The 18,721-nt window shown below is 41.2% G+C and overlaps 1 protein-coding gene across 1 annotated transcript in view; it reads right to left on the minus strand.

Annotated features, from left to right (window-relative positions):
* ANO4 (anoctamin 4) overlaps positions 1–18,721 on the minus strand; it is a 482,060-nt gene that overhangs the window by 417,684 nt on the left and 45,655 nt on the right. Inside the window, exon 7 of the mRNA XM_079935996.1 lies at positions 17,348–17,599. Coding sequence (XP_079792122.1) covers positions 17,348–17,599 — 252 coding nt within the window. The remainder of the gene's footprint in view (positions 1–17,347; positions 17,600–18,721) is intronic.

The following is an 18,721-nucleotide window of genomic DNA, read 5'->3' on the forward strand; positions in this document are numbered from 1 at the left end:
ACACGATGTAGGTACTCTTATCCCTGCTTTATTTTAAAATAAGTTACATAGAAAATAAGTGATGAGACAATATTGAAAACTCAGATTTCTCTGGCTCCTCTTCTGTTTCAGCCAAACGATGAAAGTATTTAATTAGTACAACTCAATCTGTATAGCAAATTTTCCCTCAAGATATGAGGCAGATTTTTTTTTAAAACTTAAATATTGGGGAGGAGTGAGAAGAGTCATCACCTAATTTCTTGTTCTCCTGTCTCTTGTTAACTTGGGCTTCCTGGTCAATGCTTGTTCCATCATGAAATCACATTATAAAATGATATGTACACAAATTAAAGTGACACCTTTAGTTTCATCCTGAATCTTTACTAGTCTACTTTTTATGTAGGAAGGCTCCAAAGTAAAGTGGTATTTTAGGACACAAAATATTGAAATATTGGCCCTTCTAAAATTAAATGAGGAAAACAGCTCAAAAACATTTTCTGTAGCAACCTATACTATGTTAAAATTCAAGGCTAGCAGTACAAACCATAAAACGTCTTGAGCACAGAGGGGCTCTTTGTCATTGGTCTTGGAAATGATTTTTTTGGATCTGGCACCAAAAGCAAAAAGACAACTGAGACTACATTGAACTATAAGGTTACCGCACAGCAAAGGAAAGCATCAACAAAATAAAAAGGCAACCAACTGAATGGCCGAAAATATTTGCAAATGATATATCTGATAAGGGATTAATATCTAAAATATATAAAGAACTCATACAAATCAATAGAAAAAAAATCTGATTAAAAAAATGGGCAGAGGAACTGAATAGACAGTTTCCCAAAGACAACATACAAATGGCCAACAGGTACATGCGAAGGTGTTCAACATTACTAATCAGGGAAATGCAAATCAAAACCACAGTGAGATAGCTATTCTAACAGGTGTCAGGTATCATCAAAAAGGCAAGAGATAACAAGTATTGGCAAGTACGTGGAGAAAAGGGAAACTTTGTGCCCTGCTGATCAGAATGTAAGTTGGTGCAGCCACTATGGAAAAATAGTATGGAGATTCCTCAAAAAAATTAAAAATAGAACTACCATATGATGCAGCTATTCTACTTCTGGGTATTTATCCAAAGAAAACAAAAAGACTCATTCCAAAAGATATCTGCACTCCCATGTTCCTTGTAGCATTATTCACAATAGTCAAGATATGAAACAGAGTAAGGGTCCATCAACAGATGAATGGATAAAGATGTAGCATGCATATAAAATGAAATATTTAGTCACGAGAAAGAAGGAAATCCTGCCACTTGCAGCAACATGGATGGACCCTGAGGGCATAACTAAGTGAGGTAAATCAATCAGAAAGACAAGTACTGTACGATCTCACTTACATGTAGAAGTCTTTTCAAGTGAACTTATAGAAACAGAAAAGATTGGCAGTTGTCAGAGGTACAGGGTGGGGGAAATGGATCAAGATGGTCAAAAGGTACATACTTCCTATTACAAGAAATAAATTCTCGGATGTAATGGACAGCATGGTGACTACAGTTAATACCGCAGTCCCCTCTTTTCCATGGTTTCTCTTTCCATCGTTTCAGTTACTCGTGGTCAACCTCGGTCCAAAAATATAAAGTGAAAAATTCCAGAAATAAACCATTAATAAGTATTAAGTTGCAAGCCATTCTGAGTAGCGTGACGAAATCTCGTGCTGTCCCACTCTGTCCTCCCCAGGATCCCCAACCATCAACATCATCTGCTCCTGCCATCCAACCATTGATATCATCATAGCTCAATGAGCCAGGATCACCTGAAGCAGGTGATTCTCCTGACTACCATCAGAAGGTCAGCAGTAGCCTGATGCCAGGCCACAATGCCTACATCATTCACCTCACTTCATCTCATCACATAGGCATTTAATCATCTCACATCGTCACAAGAAGGGTGAGTATATTTTGAGACAGCGATCATATAATGACTATTATAGTATACTGTTATAATTACTCTATTATTTATTGTTCTTCTAACTGTGCCTAATTATTAAACTTCATCATAGGTAAATATATACACAGGAAAAATCATAGTATATGTAGGGTTCAGTACTATCTGTGCTTTCAGGCATCCTCTGAGGGTGCTGAAACATAGCCCCCGTGGATTAGGGGAGGGACTACTGTTCTGAACTGTACTGTATATTTGAAAGTTGCTAAGACAATAAATCTTAAAAATTCATCACAAGAAAAAAATTGTAACTTTGTAAGTTGATGGATGTTAACTAAACTTATTGTGGTAATCATTTTGCTATATATGTATCAAATCATTATGCTGTAAGCCTTAAACCAATACATTGTATGTCAATCATCTCAATAAAACTGGGGAAAAGTGCTAGCAGTACAGAAGGATAACGTAAAATATCCCCATTCACTTAGATGTAACTTTAACTTTGTTGCTGCAGTTTATTTAATAAAGAAAGGATATCCAACGCGTGAGAAAATAATGACATGTGAAGAAGCCCTGACTTGCAATTAAGTGGGGGAAAACTACCAGATTTCTCCTGATGCTGTATCGCTCCGACCCTCTTTGCTAACTATGCTATTCTAAGACAAAATGATCCTCTAATGAAATAGCAAAACACTTGTCCTCTGTCACAATTTTCCTAGAAAACAGAAAATGGTGAAATGTTAAGTTTTCAAAGAACTTATCTGCATAGGAAAGGGAGGTAAGACTATTAGCTGCAATATCAGGAAATTTGAGGGCAGGTGAAAGCAAAGCGAGTGCTCGAATTACCAAAAAAACACAAACAGTTTAGTTGAGCAGGTGCTAGTAAACTAGGAAGAAATTTGATATGGTTAAGTCAATTAATGGTAATTAGAGGAAGATAATCAAGGATGATTGCAATCAAAGTATAGTGATTGTTACAGAGAGTTTTAACTTAAGGATTAGAGGTACAGCTTTAGTTTAGGGGCAGAACCAAGACAGTAATCAAGCCTTAACCAAATTCAATGCAATAAATACTCATGAACTAGTAAGTATCGCATCCTGTGCAAGGCCGTAGGGATTCAAATTCAAATCAGACATTTTCCCTGCCTGCATGGCACTCACCACCTGGCAGGGTGAAGATACACACTTGACTATGACTCACTGTGGTTAATGATCTGAATAAGGTGCTATGGGAACACAGAGGAAGGATCAGTGGAACATGGGTAAGCCCTCATAGAAGAATGGCATTTAAGCCAGATCTTAAATTTCATCAAGCAGAAAAGAACAGGGCACCCCAGGTGAGAGTCCAGCATAGCAAAGGCAGGAAGATGTCACACCAGGTAGGGCTGCTTCATAGGATGCTTGGGAGGACCAAAGCTAGTAAGCCAGGCTGCGCTAGACCATGAGGGTCTATGAACTACATGCTGTGAAATCTGAACTCGAACCATCGCTGGTCAGGGAACCCTGATAATTTGTTTTACATTTACGTTATTGTGGTAAAAACACACGTAAGGGTTACCATGATAGACATCTAGTCTATTCATAATGTTGTACAACCATACCCGTTTCTGAACGTTTTCATCACTCCAAAAGGAGACTCCACACACGTTAAGCAATCTCTCCTCATTCTCCCCTCCCCTAATCCCTGGCAACCACTAACCTGCTTTCTGCCTCTATAGATTTGTCTTTTCTGGATATTTCGTATAAATGGAATCATACAGTATGTAGCCTTTTGTGTCCAGCTTCTTTCACTTAGCACAATGTGTAAGGTTTCCCCATGTTGCAGCCTGTATCGGTGCTCAGTTCCCTTTTCTGGCTAAACAGTATTCCACTGCATGGATATGCGTTGTTTATCCATTCATCAGTTCATGGACATTTTGGTTGTTTCCACTTCGGACTATTGTGAACAGTGCTGCATGAACATTAGTGTAGCAGTTTTTGTTTGAACACCTGTTATCAATCATTTTGGGTATATACCAAGGGGCAGAATTGCCGGGTTATATGATAATTCTATGTTCCACTTACTGTACAACAACCAAACCCTCTCATGGTTTTCAAGCCAAGGAATGGCATCTTGAGTCCATGTTTTAGCCAATGATATCAAGTGGCTGAGGGAAGAGAGAACAGATTGGGAAAACAGTGAAGGCAGGGAGACCAGGGCTACTGCCCCAGCCCTGAGAAGAACAGAAAGCTCTGAGCCATTCAAGGGAAAATGACCACAGGAATGAAGAGGTAGGTTTGAGGTACACTTCTGAGGCAGAAGGAGCAAGACTGATGAGCAGTTAGATGTAGGAAGAAAGGATGCTCTATTCATAGCTCCACATTGTGAGTTATGTGTTGACAATTCTCCTTCTTGACTAGATACTAAGCTTCAAAAAGAAGGTATCATGTCTTAGTCACTCTCACATCCCCAGTTCTTAGCACAGAACCTGGCCAAGTAAACGAACGAAGAACAATTCCAGTGTCTGGCTGAATAATGATGCCAGCCATTATTCACAAGAGAAAAAGAGCTGATAGATAGTGGCTGTCAGTGAAGGGTTAACGATGACTCTTCACTCTGTGGAAGAGGGTGGATAGTGATGTAGTTTGCTGAAACAGGAAACACAGAAGTGGTTTAGACAGGTGCTTGTGGGAGCTCGAGAGCAGGGATCGCTAAGAGACAGCTAGAAGTTCAGAGCTAAGTCTTAGGGGAAATTTTGAGACAAAATACAATATTTTGACATAGACTGTTACTAACTTTACTCATTAAAGTATCTCTCATTTAGATATCCAGCTTCATGAATCAACTCAAAAATACCATACTACAATGGTATATATTCTTCGGAAAAACTGGAGAAAACAGGAGTAAAAACTATGGTGTGGGTTGTGGCTTAATCTAAATAATGCCCACAACTGGGATTCAGGCAGGTGGAGGCGTATCTCCTATGTTGGCAGGGCAGGCACTCCTCAAACATCTACTTTCCTAAGATGACCTACACTGAAGAGAAGGGGGCTTTACAAGGAAGTTTAGGTAAAAGGAAGACAACTGAACCAGCATATGAGGACAGCATGGTGTCTTTCAGGCAAATAGCCTCAAGGACTCAGATTTGAGACCTACTTGTGCAAAGGGCCACTTTTGAGTCAAGGAGATCCTGTGTGAGACAGCGAAGAATAAAGAATCGGAGCCAATGAGAGTTTCTCACAGCCCAATTCCACATCTTGTTTCAATGTAACTTTGCAGTGCTCTCCCACTGAGACACATTCTGCCCCATCCTTAACTCTGGCTCAGCCACGTGGCATGGTTTGGTCAATGTGATACTGCCTAATGTGTTCCCAGCAGAAGCTTGCAAAGCTTCCTCTTGCACGAGAACATGCCAGGACTAGCCTACTAGAGGATGAAAGACTCGTGGAGCAGAGCTGAGACATCCCAGCTGCTCCAGCTGCTGTCAGCCTGGATCTGCCAACAGCCAGTCGACTCCAGGAGACTGAGTGAGCCCAGGCAAGACCTGCAGAGCGACCGCATCCCGGGTGCATGCGTGAACGCTCGGCATGGTATGCTTTGGGGGTTTGGGGGTTGTTTGGTGTGCGGTATTACTGCGGTAATGGCTAACTGATACAGGGTCCTTGGCCACAGTTCTTTGTTGACTTAACACTGAGAACCTCAGGGTACACAGAGCCCCTCTAATGGATCACAGCTTTACCGACGCTGGGAGACAGCCTGATTGCCATAAGCGTCAGATGACTTTTAAAGAACATTAAGGATGAGTCTCCAAAAAGAAATAATTTCCTCGTACAACAGACCTCACACACACACCAGAAAAAAAAAAATTATCTCTGACACCTTAATATGGTTTCAGAGGATCTGAGGTACTACCGTCTTATCTAGATCAATACTGTTCAAATTATAAATTGCAATCATTAGTAGGCAATGGCATCAATTTAATGGATTACGACTAGCACTTTTGGGGGAAAAGAATGAAATATCAGAGTACATAACACATGAGGATAAGTATTATTTCCTGAAACATTTTTTCAGTTGAGAGAGAGAGAGTAGGAAGAAGAAAAAGTAGTAGTGGTAGATCACAATATGGAAGTATTTCTTACTCTAGGTAGCGGTGAAAAAGAAAAAGTTGAAAGCCACAAGCTAAGACAAGGTAGCTGAATAGCATTTTACAATTCACTAAACTCGGTAACAAAAAGGATTAAAAAAACGTTTTGTCTATTTCATCTCCTTTGAGTCTCATAACAGCACTATTTTACAGATGAAGCAATCAAGGCTCAAAGAGGTTAAGTCCTTCGTGTGAAGGTACCTTGATACCTGGCCAAACTGGGAAGAGAAGCCAGGTCCTTGGTCTCCTGGCCCACATTCTCATTATAATCTTCACCAGCTCCAATACATCCTTGAGACCTCTCAACTTACTATCACACTCTCAGTCTCTACCCGTTTCCAAATCTCAATAAACCCCCTCTTGATTTACCCCCTGACAATGTCTTGCTTTTGTTTGTTTGCTGGGGCGGGTAGGCGCTGCGCTCGCTGTTGGAGCCCGGGTCCCACAGCGCCGCCCAGGTGAGCGCGCGGCCCTGGGGCCCCAGCTCTCGCCTCCGCTCTACCTGTGCGCGCCGTTCGGGCTCCACGGGCTTCAGGCGCTAGCTCGTCCCCTGCAGCCGCCGACGCCGCCTCCGCGGAGCACCCAGCGCATCCCCAGGAGGCGCCGAGGCGGCCTTTCAGCCGCGGATCCCGTCCCTGGCCAGTGACTGCGCAGCTCCCCAGCCAACAACGCCCGCACGGAATCCATAATAGTGGGTTTTTTCCCCTTCATTAAGCTAATCAAATTTTACACGTGTGATTAATATCTGTTTAATCCACTAGCCCGCTCCACTGTCATTCCAACAAGAAAGGAGCCCAGCCTATGTCCTAATACAGTGCTTGGCCCATGCTAGCCACTCTGGGAACAGCCGCTGAGTAAATGAACATGAATCACACGACGTCGGATGAGAAAACTGGAGGGAACTTGCCCATTCTCTGGTTACAACCATAAACCAGTTGTATCCTTATTTTGCTGAAAAGACAGTGGCTGTACAAAGCTTCCAAATTCCCACCCTCCTAACCAGGAACACAGTCATCAGAAGAGTGTTACCCAATCCTTTAGGTGCCCCTTTGCTGGCGAGAAATACAAGCTGAACCTGAAACTGGGTGCTGAGAAAATCTGCCCAGATGCACGACCTCTTTCCCCATAGAATTCAAAGCCCTGATCCTCTATGTCAGCGGTCCCCAACCTTTTTGGCACCAGGGACCAGTTTCGTGGAAGACAATGTCTCCACGGGGGAGGGGGGAGCGATGGGGACCGACGGGGAGCAGATGAAGCTTCGCTCACTCACCAGCCACTCTCCTCCTGCTGTGCGGCCTGGGGGCTGGGGACCTCTGCTCTATGTGTTCCTGGCTTTCAAAATAATTTACAAGGCAGCTGGTGTCCACAAACCCACTGGATGAACTCTGATGAACCACAACTCAAAAATCCTAACCTACTTCAACTCAGGACTCAGTTTAACAAACAAGTTACCGGTCATCGCCTCCCCATTCCCGCAGAGATCTACGGACTTACCATACCCGTGGCTTGAGGACTCCACTGCGCAGCCAACTTGCCTTTCCCATTTATGACTTCTTAATCCCTTCATTTCAATCAGCTGATGTAGCAAAGGCTGTATGCGCCGTCTCACCTCCCCAGCTGCTATAAGTATTGGTGCTGATGGCTCTCAGCTGAGTCTCTGTCTTTTGGCCCTTGCCCTCCAAGAGAATTTCTCAAGGTCACACATTCCCTGTAGCAGATTGCATCCAGGCAGTGATGGGACGGTACAAAAGCCCCATTGTGGGACAATTCTGAAGGCCGTCCCAGCTCCAGATCTCCCTATGCGTTGGGTTGAAGCCTGTGTGTATCATCACAGTGCAAATCCTCTCTCTGCCCAATCCTGCTTCCTTCCCCCTTACCTCCCCTCCCCGCCCACACACACAAATACACTCACACATTGATCCCAAGGGCTCTCCCTGATAAACTTCTTACCTGCTCATCTCTGGCTCAGAATCTATCTCCCAGGAAACCCAAACCAAGCTAACTAATTCCTCCCTCAAGCAGTACTATGGTTGCTGGGTTTTTTGTATCTAAACCATGTCTATGAGAAAGTTAGAACACTTATACCACACAGGTCAATCATTTTCCCCTAACACAGTATAAGCAAACTTCCCACTTACAGCTGGTGGTAAAGCAAATGTCTTTATGGAGCGCTGTTTTGGGAACTCAGAGACATGTTTTGATAAAAAACAATATTTCCAAGGATCTTTAAGAAGAACCCTTTCCTTCACAGCACCTGCCTGTTGGTAACCATACATTTTTTGGTGTAATATTGTTATCTGCATCTCGTACTAAATTCCAAGTTCCACAACGATCACATGGGAGCTTGTTAGAAAAGCAGAATGTCACCCCCAACACCCACCCGCTAAATGAGAATCTGCAGTTTAACAAGATCTCCAAGTGATTTGTATTCACATTAAAGCTAGAGAAAACTGGCCTACACAACAAAGCTTCAGTACTATATTTTAACTTAACTGGAAACACGTGGAATATCCACTCACTCAACATACCACATCTATTAATCACCAAGATGTACTGAAACTATCTCCAAAATATCCCTCAGATGTGCCCCTTTTGGATTATATTGCTTAATCCCAGTTCAAGCCCTCTTATCTCTAGAGGACCACACTTCACCTAACAAGAATCTGGATGACTGGATGAATGGATGACTTTATTGGAGCTCTTTAATGCCTTTTGATTCTAAAATATATTATCGTTTGCAAATCAGATTTAATACAGCTTTAAATCAAGTTTTTCAGTTTCTTATATCAGAAATCCTCAAGCAACTTCACAGCTGCATCATCTAATTGACTTTGTCCTCATGTGCCATTAATCATTCCCTGATTCACTGATGCTTTCAGTCTTCTAAAACTAAATAACCACCACACTTGGAAAAGAGATTAACAGGACTGTGCTAGAATCAGAAATTAAATGACAGGACATGATCTTGAATTCTGAAAAGAACGATATAGCCAAATTTGAGAAGAAGGGGAAATTAGGAAACTTGAAGAAAGCACAGTGATTTATTTCTCTTAGCCAATTCTCTTGTCAAATAAACATTTCCAATGATCCCCTTAGTTCTTAAAGTGCAGGTGGTCCCCAACTAACCTCAGCTTTTGTCAGAGAAGTGGTATATATATGGTGGTTAAGATTCTGGGCCCCCTCACAAATGCTATTTAATTTATGGAATGCCAAAAAAGTTGAATACCAGAGTAATAGTCCCAGAGAACCCAACCACCCCATGTAACAATATCTCTATGTATAAGGCATTCAGTGCTCGACCTTGAATGTGAAGGACACAACCCCCAGCTGCTCTAGCATCAGTCTCCACACACTGTCCCGATGTTTGGAACACCAATTCCTCACCTGAACAACCTCTACTCAAATGCCTGCCCTTCTACTGGGTGACATCTTCTACCCAGCCAGGATTCTAGAAAACCATAAATCACCTTCCAGAAAACCAGGACAAGTGGTTTCACATATTATTACTTCCTAACATTAGTAGGTTAACCATGATACCCACATTCCATATAAACTTTACCAGGAAACTTATTCCACCACGTACAATTAAAGTTGAAATACCCCTTCAGGGACATTTTGACAAAAGGAAAAATTTTAAAGGCAGAGAGATAAGTGGGTAGGTACCCATTCCATTTTAAAAATCATGAAAAATGTTCAATGAAAACTAGAGAAGGCAGAGAAAGAGGGAAGAAAAAAGAAACAGCAAACAAATGCAATGAATAGAAAGCAGTTACAAACATGGTAGATATTCACCCAACTATATCAATAGGCACTTTAAATGTGAATGGTTTAACTATATCAATTAAAAGACAGATCATAAGAGTGGATAAAAGCACAAGATCTAACTCTATGTTGTCTACAAGAAACCCACTGTATATATAATGGTTTAGCAACTGTGTCTCATTTATACTGTTCTGTTTTTTTGTAGAGGGTAGCTGTCCTTTCCATTACTCTGCACCGTGAATTCAGCTGAGCTATCACTGAAGCAGAAATTTTGGCTTTAGCCTGGCTGGGCGTGCCCCTGCGAGTGGGGCAGGTCCATGAGTATCTCTGGGCATCTCTAAAAGGGAGCATGTCTGTCTCCTGGCTGGGTCAAACTACTCTCATCTCCTGGTCATATCAGTAGCTCAACTTGCAGGGTCACTTTTTGTGGCACCCTAGCTCTGAAATTTAATTCCCCCCTATTTCCTTTGGCATCCACTCTGAATATATCTGGTCACGATTTGTTGAAAGAAATTGAATTCGTGCTACTAAGTGGGTATCACTTCCCAGGTACTCTACACCTCAGGCATTTAGCAGTTTTCAAAGTTTGCACATGCAGAAGCACTGATATGCCCTAAGAGGTCACTAGGAAAGGTAAGTGAACATCTTCCATCCCAACGACAAGACAGGCTCTTGGGAAATGATCATTGATCAGGAACAAAGAATAGTCATTTCACATCTCCTTTCCCTTTCACAAATGAGGATCATCTTTAAAATCCATACGAGATGTATGGAATTCATTTAGGATCTTTTTCTAAAACCCAGCTCTATCAAGAGACCACTGTGTGAAGCTTGTGAGACACAGGAGACAGGGGAAGGAAGGCACAAGAAAAAAGTGATGAGTTTTAGCTTATTTCTGTGTATGTAGACGCAGGGAAATTGTCACTGGTCTTCTTGGACACAAATGGAGGAGCTCTGATTTATGACATAATTTCAGAGGACTGTATATGGGGGGCTGATGGACAAGTATCAAAGGTGTTAACTGAATTCTCGGGGGGAAAACCTCCCTCTTTGGAAAGGAATTCCCTCCATGTTTTTGATTAGGGCACAGATTGCAAAAGGCTCTTGTTAAATATAGGGTAAAAGTCATTATAATCTATGTACCCTACCTCAATGATTAGATTATCAGATTATTCCCACTAAGCAGAAGTCCAGAGAACAGAACTGGACTTAATTAGTATAAGTCAGTGGTTCTCAACTGGGGGCAATTTTGCCCCTACCCAGAGGACATTCGGCAATGTCTGGAGATATTTCTGGTTGTCACAACTGGCAACCAGTGGGTAGCAACCAGAGATGCTGCTAAACATCTACAATGCACAGGATAGCCCCCCATAGCAAAGAATTACTCAGCCCAAAATGTCAATAGTATCAAGGTTGAGAAATTGGTATAAGTGAACAACAAGAGAAAAGGCTTAGGTGCAGCATGAGATACAATTTAAGAAGAGTTAAAGGACACAAAGAAACATAGAAAAGGGAAAATCAAAAGTGTGAAAGACATACTTTATCAAGGATAGCCCCAGACAGAGCAGAGAGAGCAGAGCCCTGGAAATGCCATACAGGTGGGGGCCCATTGCAAGGGCAAGGTACAACACATAGGAAGAGAAACTCAAAGGGAGGAAGCAGTGTTAAGAATTAATGATGAACATGGGATCATGTCACATGCATTGCAGGATGGTTAGCGGCATTCCCGGTCTCTACACGCTTGTAATACCTCCTGCCCAGCTGTGTCAACCAAAAATACCTCCAGACATTGCCAAATGTACCCATGAAGTAACATTGTCCCTGGCTGAAAACCATTCTTCTAGAAGGACCTTTTTAAATTAAGAATGTATTTCTTCCTCTTATTATTTCTATCATCTTAGCCTTTCTTCTAGGTTCAAGTTCCTTCTTTGCTAAAATAGGCTTTTCAGTCATTCTCACAGTAGGTGTACATTGGGTACACTTTCCCAGTCTTTTCCAAAAAAAGTTCTTATGATGATCTCCCTCTTCAATGATCATTTGGCTGGCTTCAGAATTCTGAATTGACCATTATTTCCTTCAGCACTTGGAAGATATCGATGCACTGTCTCTTGGCCTCTATAATTACTATTGGAACATCTATCCTCAGTTCAATTGTTTATTATTTGCGGGAAATCTGTTTTTTCCCTCAGATTCCTAAGATTTTTCTCTTTGTTTTTTGCTGACTCACCAAAATATGTTTATATGTGGATTTAATTTTATTTATTCCTCTTGGCATTCATTGTTTCTTGACTCAAAAGATTTGTGTCTCTCAACAATTCTGGGAAATTCTCAGCAGCTGTGTTTTTAAAAATATTCTATCTCTCTCCATTCTTTCTATTCTCTTAATCCAGACAGGATTTCTATTAAAAGTATGCTGGACTTTCTCATTCTGTCTTCTATATTTCAACCTCCCCCTTCTTGTTTTGCTATCTTCTATCTCTCTATACTGCATTTGAATTTCTTCATATCTATCTTCCAGGCCTAATTCTCTCTTTAACAGTGTCTAATCTGCAGTTTAAATGGTCCTAGACAACATACTTCCTATATGCTGGGCTCTACACTGACCAAACAAATACATGATTATGATATTAATTCTCAGCTCAAGAACTTTCCATCTAGTAGGCTAGCCATAAAAAGAAATATAAAAATAAAATTATATTACAGTCAAATAAGAGCAGAATTCAAGATGTCAATAGGAATTCCCAATAGAAACAGAAAGAATGACTAAATATGCTGAGGGGGAAAGGGAAAGAATTCACAGAGGAGGTCAACTCTTAGCTAAGTGTCTTCAATAAATTTTCTAGAATAAGAATGTAAGGAAGAGCATCCAAGCAGTTGGCACAGGTGAAAAATCATGGATCTTTAGGGAACTGTAAAGCATAGGTGTAGCTACTGTGTGGCTGCATCTGCAGAGAGTGATGAGAGATGCTAGAGTCAGTTAACGCTACTTAGGAAGGTCCTCATGTACCACGTATAAAGTGTTTAGGCTTTCTTCTACTGACAATGGGGAAACAATAGAGATTTTTCAAGTCAGGGAGGAAGGCAGGGAGGGAGGTAGAGTGGAAAAGAGAGAAAGAGATGAATTTGGCAAACTAACCCTGAGGACATGGAAGAATTAAGATGTGGGGAGGCTGCTCTAGTCCGGTAGAGACGATGAGAGCTTGAGCTGAGATGGTGCCATGGGGATGGAGAGGATGCTCCGAATTAGAGCTATCTCTAACGTAGGCAATGAACATGTTAGCCAGCTGGCTGTGGAGGCTGATGGCCAGCAGAGGGTTAAAGCTTGAGGACACCCAGTTTTTGGCTTGGGAGTCTGGATGGGCTGTGGCACCATTAAACAGAGTGAGAAATTCAGCTTTGGGACTTCCCTGGTGGCACAGTGGTTAAGAATCCACCTGCCAATGCAGGGGACATGGGTTCAAGCCCTGGTCCAGGAAGATCCCACATGCTGTGGAGCAACGAAGCCCGTGTGCCACAGCTACTGAGCGCGCTCTAGAGCCTGTGAGCCACAACTACTGAAGCCCACGTGCCTAGAGCCCGTGCTCCACAACAAGAGAAGCCACCACAATGAGAAGCCTGCACACCACAACGAAGAGTAGCCCCTGCTCGCTGCAACTAGAGAAAACCCGCGTGCAGCAGCGAAGACCCAATGCAGCCATAAATAAACAAATAAATTTATAGAAACAAAAAAAAAGATAGGAGGGGGGGAAAAAAGAAATTCAGCTTTGAGCACTACCAAAAAGAAAGTTCCATTTGGGACACATAAGTTTTGACATGTCTGGGATATATCCAGGCTGAAAGTTCTGGTAGGCAGTTGTAAATATATCTTTAAAGTTTGTCAGAGAAATAAGACATGGAAATATCACTTTGGAGTCATCAGCACACAGCTGGGAACCAAAAACAATGGAAGAGAGTGGCTGAGAATCAGTTGGTGGTATAAAGTGACCAAAAATGTAAGTTGTGTGGTAGTGATGATGCAAGTTGTAAAGCTTGGTTAGCAAAAATTGAGTATCAAACCTACTCAGAATATCTGAGATGGAGACGGTTTCCAAACGTTCCTCCTATGGTTCTCTCAAATTCATCTTCTTTTAATTGAAGAAATAAGTTAATAATATCTTTTGCACTCAATGTGTTTTTACTTACATATTTTAATGTTATATTTTATATCACATTTTAACACTTTATTAGTAGTATTTTAATAGCATATTAATTAAATAATTTAATAACAAAAATGTGTGTGTGATCACCTAATATGAAAAATTCTATCTTAGGACTTATAACACTGAATTAAAATACTTGATTTACATATCTTTCTCCTCCTGCAGACTTTGAGCTTCTTATATGGGGTGATGCTTTACTCAATTTTCTATCCCAAGGGTTTACTGCAGTACATGACACACAGTGGAAATTTAGTATGTATTGGATGGATGGATAGATGAACGGATGGAGAAATGGATGAATGGAGGGATAAAACAAGCCAGACACTGTTTTTCCAACTTAACCTGCTACAATTAATTTACTGATTAAAACATTCTCTGCCACCAAGAAGGAGCATTGCGTCCAGGGCCACCATGCAGTTTCACAGGTTGTTAACTGCACAAGGTAGCAAACAGGATTAAGTCAAGTCCAACCCAAGAAGAAACTTCTACACACGATGAAATTAGTCACATGATGAAGGGAAGGAATGATGGAATAAGGTAGTGGCAAGAGTGAAAACAGCTCAATAAAGTGAGAATTTCAAAAGGTCTAGTCACTCAGTGTTTTTTCAGTTGCTTCTAGAATTGTAGAGTTGTAGAGATTATAAATGGAAAAATGATTTTTAAATATGTTTGGAGAATTCTTAAACATGAGAAAACTCCACCAATCAATAAATAATTGTATGGTGATTTTGTGCCTACAAATTTTAAGCTCCTCTACATCAGACCTGAAGTTTATGCAGAAGAAAGACAGATTAGAAATATGAAGGGATGTCTAGCAAAGTCTGGAATTTGTAGGACATTCTGCTATAGTTAAACTGACTTACCTCAGAGTTTTCTTCAAACTAGCAACATATATATACATATATATATATATATAAAAAAAATAAATTAACTCTATTAAAAAATAGGAAACTGGAAGCTGTCATACAAAAAACACTATTAAAATCAATAAACTGCTATAAGAAATCAAATAAATGCAATAATTAACCTATAATCATAATTGAGTCTTACAGAAGCTACACCAGCATCTATAATTTTCTATTTTAAAATACCCCATGCTTGTTTAATATATCCTTAAGTGTCAGACTTATTTTGTAAGTATACAAATTATTATGATTAAAAACCAGTTCTTTGGAAAAATTAAATATTTTATTGCTAATGGAAAGTTCCTAGGATAGAAGAGAAATACGGGCTTTTAATTTGTTTTTGAAAACGTACAAGTTAAAAATAGAAACCTCCTCCAAAAATCAGATTGCTTCCGAGTGTGACGCGCTATGGAAACAGAAAGAAAAAGCCAACTCAGAGGGAAATGTGATAAAATGTTATTCCGGCAGCTGCCGTTTCACAGTCCTCTTTACCATGAAATGCCATAACCTCGCAGCTACCCCCGGCCAAAGGCAGGACTTTCTTTCTTAATTTCGGATTTTACTGAACTTTTTAAAGCAAGCAGAGTCAGTTTTCAATCATGATAACATCAAAACCCAGGAGATTTCAAACTTAAATATGGAAAATGTTTGAACTTCAGATCATGATCTTTCTACTCTCCAACTGACATTCAATCAGGACAATCAGAAAGATACTCAGTTTTGCCACGGCAGAGCCAATGGTATGCAAATATCCCCCAACGCTCTGCAATATCATCCAACCACTTAACCAAAGACACTTTCGAGGGTGTCCCCCGAGGTGGGTGTGGAGGAAGCTCGGAGGGAGCGGCCTGCAGAATGCAGATGCTGAAGCTCACTCTGTGCTCACAGCATCCCCTGGGGTAGAGCCCAGGAATCTTCATTTCTAACCAGTTCTGTGGGGATTCTGAACGTTGAGCGAGCCTGCAATCTGCTGCTTTAGAGATTGCTCTTGATAATCTGGAACTTCTGCAAGGCGGCAGCATCTGTGACTTGTTGAGTGTCATTGTGAATGTGGAAGGTCACCATTCAAAAATTTATCTCCAGAACAGGAATTACACATTGGATTACTCCAACTAAACCTTCACCTCTAAGCACTCTATCTGTAGAAAAACCAAAAAAAGGGGCAGGATAGATTTTGCATAACTTAAACCTCCAACTCAGACTTTAGAAATAAAAACAATGAAGTGGCCATCCTTGCATGAGTAAAGCTTTCCACAATTCAATGTGTAATGGAAGTGACAAATTTTAAGACAAGATGTTGTAAACATTTTTCTTGCCCTGATTAAGTTATGAGCCCCAAAGATCACATAGATCAGTGGTCAGCAAACATTTTCTGCAAAGGGCCAGATAATAAATATTTTAGGCTTTGCAGGCCGTACTGTCTCTGTCACAATTACTCAGCTCTGCCTTTGTCACCCGAAAGCAACCATACACAATACATAAGAGGTTGTGTCCCATAAAACTTTATATATGAACATTGAAATGTGAATTTCACGTGTCTCAAAATATTCTTATCCTTTTCATTTTTTCCAACTATATGGTCTCAATGTTTGTGTCCCTCCAAAATTCATACGTTTGAAATCCTAATGGCTAATGTGATGGTATTAGGAGGCGGGGCCCCTGGGAGGTGCTTAGGTCATGAAAGTGGAACCCTCATGACTGGGATTAGCGTTCTTATAAAAAAGACCCCACAGAGGCCCCTTTCCCTTTCTGTCACGTGAGGATACAGAGAAGTCTGCAACCCAAAAAAGGACCCTCGCCCAACTATGTTGGCACCCCGATCTCAAGCCTCCAGCCTCCAGAACTGTAAGAAATAAATTTCTGTTTTTTATGAACTACCTGGTCTGTGGTCTTTTGTTATAGCAGCCTGAACTGACTAAAACACCAACCATTTAAAGTAAAAACTATTTTTAGTTCTTGGGCTGAACAAAAACATGTGGCAGCCAAGATTCGGCCCATGGGCAGTGGTTCGAAGACCCACGACACAGATCGAATTTGTGGAGCAGCATGTGTTGCCAGTAACTGAGGTAAGTATTCAAAAATGACTTTTTTGAATATAAGACTGTAATCCAAGATCAATGCCTTGTCACTAAATAGAGGATAAAAATTAAACAAAAAGTCCTATGACAAAACTTGGAATTCTGATTCAGAGTTGATTTCCAGACGACATCTTACCAAATAGAACTAACGCTTAGGTCAAATATTTCTAAACACATCTAACCTTCCTTCTGATACAGCCAAGCTATTAAAGGCCAGTGAACATGGGCGAATTGTTGGGGTCCATAGCATCACATAAGCAGAAATGCAGACGCAATCCATTCAGCAGGCAAATGCATGAAGGAACTTTTAAACACATGGAGTCCTGAATCTCCAACAGGAAGCTATAGCACTGTTACCTGTTGTGTCTTGGCTCAGGGTTTCCTGGCTGCTGCTGCTGTAAGAAGGCACTGGAGTGATGGACAGTGAAGCTGGGCAAGACAGAGGCGTGGCCAGCTCAGTCTTGCGAGTGAGGGATTGGTGATATACCGGGATGCCTGCATCTTTGGAGACGAAGAGAGGCAGATCTGACGGGAGGGTGGGTCTGCCTTGTGCATATGGATTTTTCCAGTGGGTGAGCCCAACTGCAACAGGTCCAGCAACGTCATAACCTGGCAAGACAAACACATAAGGTCAGATCAGCAATCAAAGCCTTATACCGTATTTCTTTCTGTATTTCCCCCAAAGTCTTAGCTGCGCATCAAATCAAACACCACTTGAGATAAGGATGCATGTTACCGATAAATAGGTGGGAACTGTCACACTGGATGAATCTTGTTCACTAGTCAACCTATGTTTATTAAGCACATACTATGTTCTAGGTGCCCAGTCTTTGCCCTTAAGGAGCTCAGAGTCCAATAAAGGAGATAAGACTTGTGATCATAATGAAAAAGATAACGGAAAGTCTATTATGTTCTAGGTACTTTGCATAAGTCATTGTAATCCTTACTGCAACTGTACAAGGATACAATTACTCTTTCCGTTTTACAGGAAATTGGACCTCAACTTGCCCTAGGTCAAGCAGCCGTTAAGTGCCAGAGGCAGAATTTAAGCCCAGATCTGTCTGGCTCCAAAATCTATGTTCTTTCCCTTTTTCCAACTAACGACAGTACAAAGCAAGATGAAAGAAGTAGTTTAGAGTGGGACAAAAACATTCCCCAGGATTTCAGGGGACAAAGCCCTTTCTAGGTGGAGGAACTAGGTCGTAGAAAAGATGGCATGAACTTGGCCTTCTAGGCAAGGGTTGCCACCTAAAACCATCAGAGGGACAGATCTGTTCTGTAGATGTGTTTTGTTAGCCCACATTTTTCTTAATTTGAAGTTCAAATTAAAATTGACAACAATAAAAGTCTAGAGCATTCTCAACAAAAATCCAGCTTTCTGTCCTCTCTTTAAAAATCTCTTGATCTTCTCCTAAAGATCAAGCAACACTGGACCCATTCCCATGTGGCAACTGTCAGCTGAAGCAACCACAGAGCCACTCTTTTAAAGCGGAGTAAAGGAATTCCTGTCTGCTGCAGTCCCCACCATTCCCTAATACCTTACTCTCAGCCTGCTTCACTTATTTGTCTTACATGCCTGATCTCTGCAGGCCTTTGTATTTGCAACCGAGGTACAGAATTCAGACATATAATGTAAGGGTAGTCAGAAAAAAACAAGAATGGAAAGGTAGGTTGATACAAGACAGCTGAGGGTCTTAAATGCCAAGGTAAGAAAATTAGATTTTACTTGCT

This window comes from Stenella coeruleoalba, assembly GCF_951394435.1.
Source record: "Stenella coeruleoalba genome assembly, chromosome: 11".
NCBI lineage: Eukaryota > Metazoa > Chordata > Mammalia > Artiodactyla > Delphinidae > Stenella > Stenella coeruleoalba.